Source organism: Phocoena sinus, chromosome 15, assembly GCF_008692025.1.
Source record: "Phocoena sinus isolate mPhoSin1 chromosome 15, mPhoSin1.pri, whole genome shotgun sequence".
NCBI classification, from domain to species: Eukaryota; Metazoa; Chordata; class Mammalia; order Artiodactyla; family Phocoenidae; genus Phocoena; species Phocoena sinus.
In genome coordinates this window covers 82,286,012-82,295,293 of record NC_045777.1, presented here as the reverse complement: position 1 = coordinate 82,295,293, position 9,282 = coordinate 82,286,012, and the positions used below count along the sequence as shown (strand labels likewise).

Here is a 9,282-nt window from a genome sequence, read left to right as displayed (position 1 = left end):
TCCAAGTCCCCACAGTGGCCACAGGGCCCTCCACAGTAGCCCCTGCTCCCTCCCTGGCTTGTCACCCACCGTTCCCCCACCATTCCGTTCAGCCCCTCTGGCCCCTTGCGGGGTCTCACACACCCCAGCCTCCCTCCTGCCTCAGGACCATTGCACACGCTCTCTGTGGCCCGCTTCCCTCTGCTTTTGACAGCGTCCCCCATACACTTAGCTGCCTTCCATCATTTTCATTCTAAAAGGCCAGTGGGTGGGTCTCTTAACTTCACTCAGGAGAGAGAAATGCCCCGCTCTGTCTGCCTTTTTGCCTGCTAGGCCCGAATCGAGGAGCTGGAGGAAGAGCTGGAGGCTGAGAGGGCAATGAGAGCCAAGGTAAGTGAGATGCGTCTACGCTTCCTCCCTCCTTTCCTGAGGCAAAGGACCCAGTGAAGCCACAATCCAACAACGAGCAGAACTCCTGTTGAGAAACCAGTAGGGAGGAGGATGGGGTTCCAGTTGGAAAAGACTTGTTGTTTCTTGAGCACCTACTGTGTGCCAGGCACTGTGCTACACGTGCCCATTAATGACAACGTAAGAGGCACAGATGCTCTTTGTTGTGCGGTCCAAGGAGAGTGGGCAGTGTTAGCCTGGGGACTGGAAGACTGCATTCAACAGGCTGAGGCGGGGAGGAGTTTCTAGGCAAAGGGAACCAAATAGCACTTATGTGCACAGGTACAAAGGTGTGAAAGGAAGAGCCAGGAGTGGAGGAAGGCTTGAGGGCAGGGATCCTGTAGGGAGATGGATCGTAACACACCTAACTCCAGCTTCAGCCCAGCTGGGCTGGGTGGCAGGATGGGCACTAAGGCCCCCCCAGTGCAGGGAAAAGGACAGATAGCATCCTCTGCTGAGTGTGGGGGGGTGACGGGCAGAGTGCAGAGCTCCCCAAGCACAGGCCCCTGGCCTCACAGACGCCACGTGGTGATCACAATCCTTACCAGAGAAACAGGGGTTCTTGGACGGCCAAGGTCAGTGTCATCCCATCTCCCCCCAGCTGGAGAAACAACGCAGTGACCTGTCCCGAGACCTCGAAGACCTCAGTGACAGGCTGGAAGAGGCTGGGGGAGCCACATCTGCTCAGGTACCATCCTCGGGGTGTCCAGGAACCCCAATTCCTGCCTGCCTGCATGGAGAAACAAATGCTGGACGATGAGCAGGGGGATAAGGACCAGTTAGTTCCTGCCGAATTCCTGGGGCTCCCTTGAGGAGAAACCAATCAATGATAAAGGATAGGCAAGAGGGGGCTGGTTCAGTCCACTTTCTTCTGGGGCTCCTCGGTTCAGTGGATGCAGGTGGGATTTGGACTGAATGCCCCAGGGAGGCCAGCACCGGCCAGCCCGCAAGCCCTTCTTCTGCTCCGCCCCAGATCGAGCAGAACCGCAAGCGGGAGGCCGAGCTGCTGAAGCTGCGGCGGGAGCTGGAGGAGGCGGCCCTGCAGAGCGAGGCAGCGGCCTCCACACTGCGCAAGAAGCACACAGACTCCATGGCCGAGCTGACCGAGCACGTGGAGAACCTGCAGAGGGTCAAGTCCAAGCTGGAGAAGGACAAGCAGGTCATGAAGGCCGAGATCGACGACCTCAACGCCAGCGTGGAGACCATACAGAAGTCCAAGGTGAGGGGGGACACCCCGCAGAGCCTTCACGAATAATATCCCCCGAGTCCCCCGACAGGCCCGAGGTCCATTCTAGATGCTGTGAAGGGAACCAAGATGGACCCGTCACAGACCCCACTGGCTGTGTGTATAACCTCGGCCAAGGTGCACAACCTAACCGTGCCTCGGTTTCCCCATCTGTAAAATGGGGAATAATGATAATCCCCACCTCATAGTGCTGTTGTTAGGGCTACGACAGTTCCTGGCACGTAAGAAAAGCTCAATACATGTGAGCTATTAGGATCATCATGACATTAGTATGACTATATCCTCCAGGAGTTGGAGACTTAGTAGGAGAAACAATCATCGCCACAACGAAAAAGTGATATGTGGCAAGAAAGAAAATTAGGTACGATTAAAGTAAAATTAAGCCAGTCAACATGCATTTATCCAGCCCCTGCCACAGGAAGAGTCTTCTTGTGACACAAGGGAAGTGGCGGGTGGTGCTCCAAAGGTGAGCAGGGATGATGCTTTGGGGGTCCAGGTCCCAGCCAACTAGTGTCTCCAAACTTCAGACACTCACGAGGCATCTTCGTAGTTCCTGTTTTATCTGCAGACGCCTGCTCTAATGCTGGTGTTTTTCCTTAAATTAACTGGCTCCCGGCATTTTCCTATCGAGTGAGGTCAGCAGGGGCCCGGAAGTGAGGGGCTGTGTGCCAACCCAAAGGCTCTGGGCTTACGTTGATAGAAAATGGTGAGCCGCTGGAGGTTTCTGAGACAGGGATGTTCTAGAAGGATGAGGTAGGTGGCCTGGGAGGCTGCACTAGGGCAGCGCAGCTGGGAAGCAAGGAGGGCCTGGCCTGGTCCTCCCCATTTCCCCACTGGGTTCGTTCTCCCTGAGCAGATGAATGCCGAGGCCCACGTTCGAAAGCTGGAAGATAACTTATCAGAGGCCAATGCCAAGGTGGCTGAGCTGGAGCGGAACCAGGCGGAAATCAACGCCATCAGGACCCGCCTCCAAGGTGAGCTCTCCCCTCCCCACAGCTTCCTAAGGAACAGTGCATGGAAAGGAGTGGGGATCCTCAAGGAAACTGAAAGAGTACCTGGGTGCCCTCCCAGAGCTTCCTTGACCTTGGAAAATCCACATCCCACATCCCCTGTGACTAGACGAGAAGATTTTCTTCCTCCCACTGAGTGCTCCAAGTAACATCTTTACAGTGTAAAACAGGGAACACTGTCCAAAACGTTTTCCTATCAGTTCTCTCAGCCACCCCGTGAGGTCAGCAGGAGGAGCAGCAATACCGACAAAACACAATTTTCAAACATTTTCAAACATGACCTGCCTACTAACGTAAAGCGAACACGTGTCACTAATGAGGGAACCAGAAAAATGGGAGAACTGCCTTTGAAAAGCACCTGAGGGGGCCGAGATTTACACAGCCAGTCGGAAAAGGAATGTTTCAGTAACTCTGCTGAGTTAGATGCAAAACTGGTTCATGTCCTATGTGGCAATAATACTGCAACCTCTAGGTTTGATTTGGGGTTTTTTCTACCAGAAGAAATTCTCTGCATCTCTAGGTCAAAAATAATTTGCAACTCATCAATATGCAAGTTAACGTCTGACTTCGCAGAGTCCGGGCTCTAAAGAGGGGTCAACAGTTAAGTCAAGCAAAGATGCATTTCCTTCGAGAAGTTAACGCTCCTGAGGCGCACCAGTTAGACAACACTCTCGTTTGGCACCAGAGAACCTCCTTTGGCCTTACTTTCCACATTCTGAATACTTTTTAAAATCAATATCCCCATTTGATGGATAAGAAGAGTGAAACTCAGTGAGGTGAAGTGACTTGCCCATGGTCACAAAACCAAAGATACAGGGCAGAACTGGGAACCCTTGCTGGTTCTCTGGCTCATGCACCTTCTCCTGGCCTCTGGCTCCGGAGAGCAGTCTACAAATGACAGGAGTGTAGGTTCTGGGACCGTGACAAATGCATTTTTTTTCAAAGTAAACACTCTCCGCCCGACTGTTTTCTCCAAACTTCTTTGCTGTATCTCCTGCCAGGGGCTTCGCTATCTGAAGCCGCTTATCCCATGCAAATCACCTGGATGGTGGCGACCCTTGAGCACTTGCTCCCCTCCTGGGCCCACCAGATTTGGGCAGCTGATGTGGTGGTCGCCCTGCTCCCCATTCCAGCTCAGCTGGCCAAGCCACTATACTGATGGGCACTTTGGGAGCAAGGCTTAGGATCTGGCAGGGGAGCTAGTTCTTCACCCAACGCTTCTCCCGTTCCCTTCTCGCCCAGCTGAAAACAGTGAACTGAGCCGGGAATATGAAGAATCCCAGAGCCGGCTTAGTCAGATCCTGAGGATAAAGACGTCCCTGACGTCACAGGTGGACGATTACAAGAGGCAGCTGGATGAAGAGTCCAAGGTTGGTTTGGGGGTGAGGTAGGGGGTGACAGAGCTGCCTCCTTGAAGAAAGTCATATGTTATGAAGATGTAGAAGGAACATGAAAAATATTTGATTCCACTGCAAGTAAAAGAGTTAACAACAAAACCAGAGTACACTATATGTGCAACTAAATGAAATTAACGGAATTACGTATCCTTGTGGATAGTAATTGGAAGAAATCAAGGAAAGTTAAACCCTGGTGGTTTGGGTTGTAGACTCCTGTGTCTCCCCGATCGCCCCCCGCCCTGCCTTTACCCCACTGTACTGTTGATCCAACGTCGTGTATCTCTAAGTGATGGCCCTGGGTGCCACAGAGGCTGGGGGGCCCTGACAGGCTGGTCTGGTCACCGCAGTCCCGCAGCACGGCCGTGGTGAGTCTTGCCAACACCAAGCACGACCTGGACCTGCTGAAGGAGCAGCTGGAGGAGGAGCAGGGAGGCAAGTCGGAGCTGCAGCGCCTTGTGTCCAAACTCAACACTGAGGTGACCACCTGGAGGACCAAGTATGAGACGGACGCCATCCAGAGGACCGAGGAGCTGGAGGAGACCAAGTGAGCGTCACCCTGCGCCAGAAGGGCCGGGGAGGCCAGCGGGTTGGCGGGTGGGTGCAAGGTGGGGGTCTGAGCACCACAGCCACAGCTGACGCCAGGGCCACACCCAGGAGAGGGCAGTTCAGGGGCTCCTCTTAAAGGGGGGAACGAGTGTCAGGACAGGGAGCCCACTTCGTGCCCTCACCAGGTCACGCACTGCATGCCCCACTGCTTTCAGCTTCCCTCTTCAAGGGCTCTCTTACCTACATCTTCTGCCCAGAAATGCTCAGGCTCCCTGCAGGGAAGTCAGGATGGTGGGGGGGCGGGATCTGCCTCCAGGCAGGGCTTCTCTGCCTCTGAAGTGCTCAGAAAGCTTCCATGGGCCTGGTGGGACTGGGGTGAGGCCCCTCGGTGATGCTGAGAGGACACGGGCCACACTCCGTGGCAGAGGTCCCCCCTCGGCCAGTTCCCCAGCTCTGTGGCGAATGCCCTCAAGTCCTTTGAGCTTTCTTCCTTCACAAACTAGAGACACAAACGCTCTGCTTGACGGACCTGAGGAAACAAGAGTGGACACATGAACGTGGCTCAGAGCTGCCCTCTTGCACAAGAGGCTGGCGTGGGTGCCCGTGGGCCAGGGCACCCAGGGAAGGCCTGCGTGTGAGCCCCTGGTGCCAGGCAGGGAGGGAACCCCAGCCTGCCACTGGTGCCTTCCATCCACTGGAATTTGTGGTGACAGCATAAGCGCAGTGCCTTCCAGCTGACATCAATCTTTATCTGGCACTCTTTATTCGCTGAGCCTACACCTGCCTTCCTGCAGCTCCACCTCCTGCCCTCCAGCCCTTTTCTAATATTTTCTATTGAGAGTTACGGGGGCTGCCTGGTCCCACCCCAGGCTCTCACTCCGAGCTAAACCTCAATTTCAAACCCTCCCCTCTCTCTGCCTGGAACCTCTTCCCCAGACACCCACAGGGTCCTGGCCTTTGCACATGTGTCCCCTCCCTGCTTTATTTTCCCATAGTGCTTATGTCACTTTGTTGTGTTTTCTGTCCCCCCTCTAGAACAGAAGTTTTTTTTTTATAATTAATTATTTGTTTATTTATTTTAGGCTGGGTTTATTTATTTTAGGCTGGGTTCAGTCTTCATTGTGGTGGCTTCTCTTGTTGAGGAGCACAGGCTCAGTAGTAGCAGCACATGGACTTAGTTGCTCCACGGCATGTGGGATCTTCCTAGACCAGGGCTCGAACCCATGTCCCCTGAGTTGGCAGGCGGATTCTTTTTTTTTTTTTTTTTTTTTTTTTTTTGTGGTACGCGGGCCTCTCACTGCTGTGGCCTCCCCCGTCGTGGAACACAGGCTCCGGACGCTCAGGCTCAGCGGCCATGGCTCACGGGCCCAGCCGCTCCGCGGCATGTGGGATCCTCCTGGACCGGGGCACGAACCCGCGTCCCCTGCATCGGCAGGCGGACTCTCAACCACTGCGCCACCAGGGAAGCCCGGCAGGCGGATTCTTAACCACTGCGCCACCAGGGAAGCCCCTAGAACAGAAGTTTTGAGGGCAGGGATCTTAGTCTGTTTTATTCACTGAGGTTTCCCTAATGCCTAGAATAGGACTTGGCACTGAGTAGAAACAATGAATATTTGTGGAATGGATGACTGGACACTGGTTGCTCTGTGCCAAACACCCCTGTTTTTATCTGCATCTTTTCCATTGTGACACCAGAGCTCAGCGCCATGCTGGGCTCCCCTGCCCGTGGGTGCCTATGTTTCCTTGATGGCCTCTCTTGCTCTCATCCACAGGAGAAAACTGGCCGCCAGGCTCCAGGAGGCAGAAGAGACGGCTGAAGCCGCCCAGGCCCGAGCCGCCTCCCTCGAGAAAAACAAACAGAGACTCCAGGCAGAAGTTGAGGACCTCACCATCGACTTGGAGAAGGTCAGAGGGCCAAATGCTCCAAGGCTGACCATTTGCTGGGTCCAACAGCCCACGGGAAGCTGGATGAGACTGTCACATGTTGGGTTAGCAAGAAGGAACAGGTGGCCCAAGAGGGTGGAGAACAGGGTTTGCAGTCAGGCCCACTGTTCACTGCTTGAACATGTGTCAACACGCTCATGACTCTGAGATCTTAACTCAACCAGCCACTATTTAAATAGGTCCGTGACAAGGATAAAACTCAGTCCCGGGAAGTCCAGGAACCTATTGCCCCTGTTCCCCTTCCTCTTCTGCAAACCATGTTCCACACACTTTGTGTGGCTAAATATTCCCGTTTGCATCCCTAGTTCAGACTGATTCGCCAGTCTTTAGCAAAATTAAATAAGATTTCCACTGGCACACACCAACCCAGTCTTGGTCCAGATAAGGTCATAGCCATGTGAGAGGCTTTGGGGGGAAAAAGTCCTAAAACCCCAAGGTTTTTGCTCCCTCCAAATTAAGAAGTTAAGCAGAAAAAAAAAAAGAAGAAGAAATTAACAACGTCTAATATTGTGCAGCAGCAAATACACAGTTGCGGGGAGTTATGAAAAAGATGGAAGGACTGTGAGAATGATATCTAAGAATAATGAGCTTTGATGCACAAGAAGAATAATACCCACCCATCTCTGGGTTGGGCAATGATATATATTAGTATGTCATAGAGAAATACGTTATGGGGAGTTAGGTGAACGTCATAAATCTGGGAAGGCTGTTGTGGCCCAGATCCCTCCTTTTACACCTGAGAAAACCCTCACCTGGGAAGATAAGGTGGGTGGCCCAAGGTCACATGTCTAGTAGTAGATGTTTTAGAACCGAAACATAATTATTTCTGGACTCCCTATTCTGTGCTTGTGCCACAAATGTTGAATTCTATCCCCATTCGAAGAAGTCTGGGGTCACCAGAGTTACTGGAGAGGTAGAGGGAAGGAAGGAGGGGGCAGAAGGAGGGGAAAGGCACAGGAAAGGCAGACCCCTGACACCATCCCCTCCTTACCCCAGGCCAATGCCGCGGCCGCAGCCCTGGACAAGAAGCAGCGGGTCTTTGACAAGATGCTGGCTGAGTGGCAGCAGAAGTGCGAGGAGCTGCAGGTGGAGGTGGACACCTCCCAGAAGGAGTGCCGCATGTACATGACCGAGAGCTTCAAGATCAAGACCGTCTACGAGGAGTGCCTGGAGCACCTGGAGTCGGTGAAGAAGGAGAACAAGACCCTGCAGGGTGAGTCTGGGGGCAGGTGGACGGGCCTGCAGGGACGAGGACACAGCCGGACCCCCCCACCTCCTGTCATGGGTCTGAGCACCCAGCGCATAGTAGGTGCACAATCAGTGTTTGCTGACTGGCTGGCAAGCACTTGGTCAAAGCATGTGGGCATTCAGCAGTATAACTTCAGGCAGGTGAGTTACCTAGTTCTTCTGTGCCTCATCTGTAAAATGGGGAAATAATACTGCCTTCCGTGTAAGGCTGTTGCGATAATGAAATAAGATAAAAATGTCTTACGTCTTCGCTCGGTAGAGTAGCTAGTCAAGTAAGGGCTCAGGAGATTTTAGATATTGAGCCCTTCCATCTACCGTATGTAAATAATATGTGTATGCATATGTGTTTCTTACATATAGGAGTCTCAGGCTGGAATTTCATTGTTGGATATTGCTTGAAAAGTGTTGGTTATCTAATCTTGCCACATGAAATTTGTATTCTTTGTTTCTGTGGTTTTCCTAAACACAAACTCAGTGTTCAAGAGATGTCACTTTTTTCCGTTTTTGAAGAACTGTTTCGGGGTCCCTGTTCTGCTGAGCAGCAGAAATGAAAACTCAGCCAATGCAGGGTTTCCTCAATCTGGGCTGCCCCACCCTGCTTCCTCCCCAGGGTTGTATTTGAGTCCTGGCGGGGGCGGGGGGGTTGATGTAGCATCACTGCAATGGAGGGTAGAAAAAGATGGTCCTTGATTGTCCCCAAAGCTGCCCAAGGTCCTATGAGTCACTCCCAGAGGAGCTCTCTGCTTACAGGAGATAATCTTGAGAGTCAACTGTTTGAGGCCTCTGCTTTCTTAATTTCAGAAGTGTAAGTACTGAAGGACTTGGGCATAAAGTAAATACAAGTTAAAGATTGGGGAGGAAGAGCTGAACCAGATATAGGTTGACTGGACTAGGAGAGGAAGGAAAAGAGGAGGGGGGGGTTATGATCAGGTGCTGCTGAGGGTCCCTGCCTACCACCCCCTATCAGCTCCTGGTGCAGGTGAGAAAAGATAGAGGAATAATTGTGTCACATGCCATTACCCCGGGAAGCCGATAGTCCTCATGTTTCTTGTTAACAAAATATTCTTCTTGTTAACAAGAATATTGCTTCTTGTTAACAAGAATATTCCTTTCTCAGAGGAGATAAAGGAACTGATTGATCAGCTGGGTGAGGGAGGACGGAGTATACATGAGCTGCAGAAAATGAAGAAAAAATTGGAGATTGAGAAGGAAGAACTCCAGGTGGCCCTGGAGGAAGCTGAGTCTTCCCTGGAGGTAACCATGTGGTCATCACATTGGGGGCTGGACCTTGGCCAGGGACCACACACCTGCTGGGCCAGGAAGACTGATGTTTACATTCCTGGCAGGTTGAAGGGAGCAAGGTGATTCGAATTCAGCTGGAACTGGCTCAGGTGAAAGCTGATATTGACCGGAGAATCCACGAGAAAGAAGAGGAATTTGAAGCTACGAGGTATGAGGCTGATGG

General features: G+C 52.5%; 1 protein-coding gene across 1 annotated transcript in view; it reads left to right on the top strand.

Annotated features, from left to right (window-relative positions):
• LOC116740269 (myosin-16) overlaps positions 1–9,282 on the top strand; it is a 58,792-nt gene that overhangs the window by 36,324 nt on the left and 13,186 nt on the right. The window contains exons 27-36 of the mRNA XM_032605728.1: positions 313–369; positions 1,028–1,114; positions 1,400–1,645; positions 2,529–2,646; positions 3,925–4,052; positions 4,427–4,623; positions 6,398–6,530; positions 7,566–7,782; positions 8,935–9,071; positions 9,164–9,267. Of these exons, the coding sequence (XP_032461619.1) occupies positions 313–369; positions 1,028–1,114; positions 1,400–1,645; positions 2,529–2,646; positions 3,925–4,052; positions 4,427–4,623; positions 6,398–6,530; positions 7,566–7,782; positions 8,935–9,071; positions 9,164–9,267 (1,424 nt within the window). The remainder of the gene's footprint in view (positions 1–312; positions 370–1,027; positions 1,115–1,399; positions 1,646–2,528; positions 2,647–3,924; positions 4,053–4,426; positions 4,624–6,397; positions 6,531–7,565; positions 7,783–8,934; positions 9,072–9,163; positions 9,268–9,282) is intronic.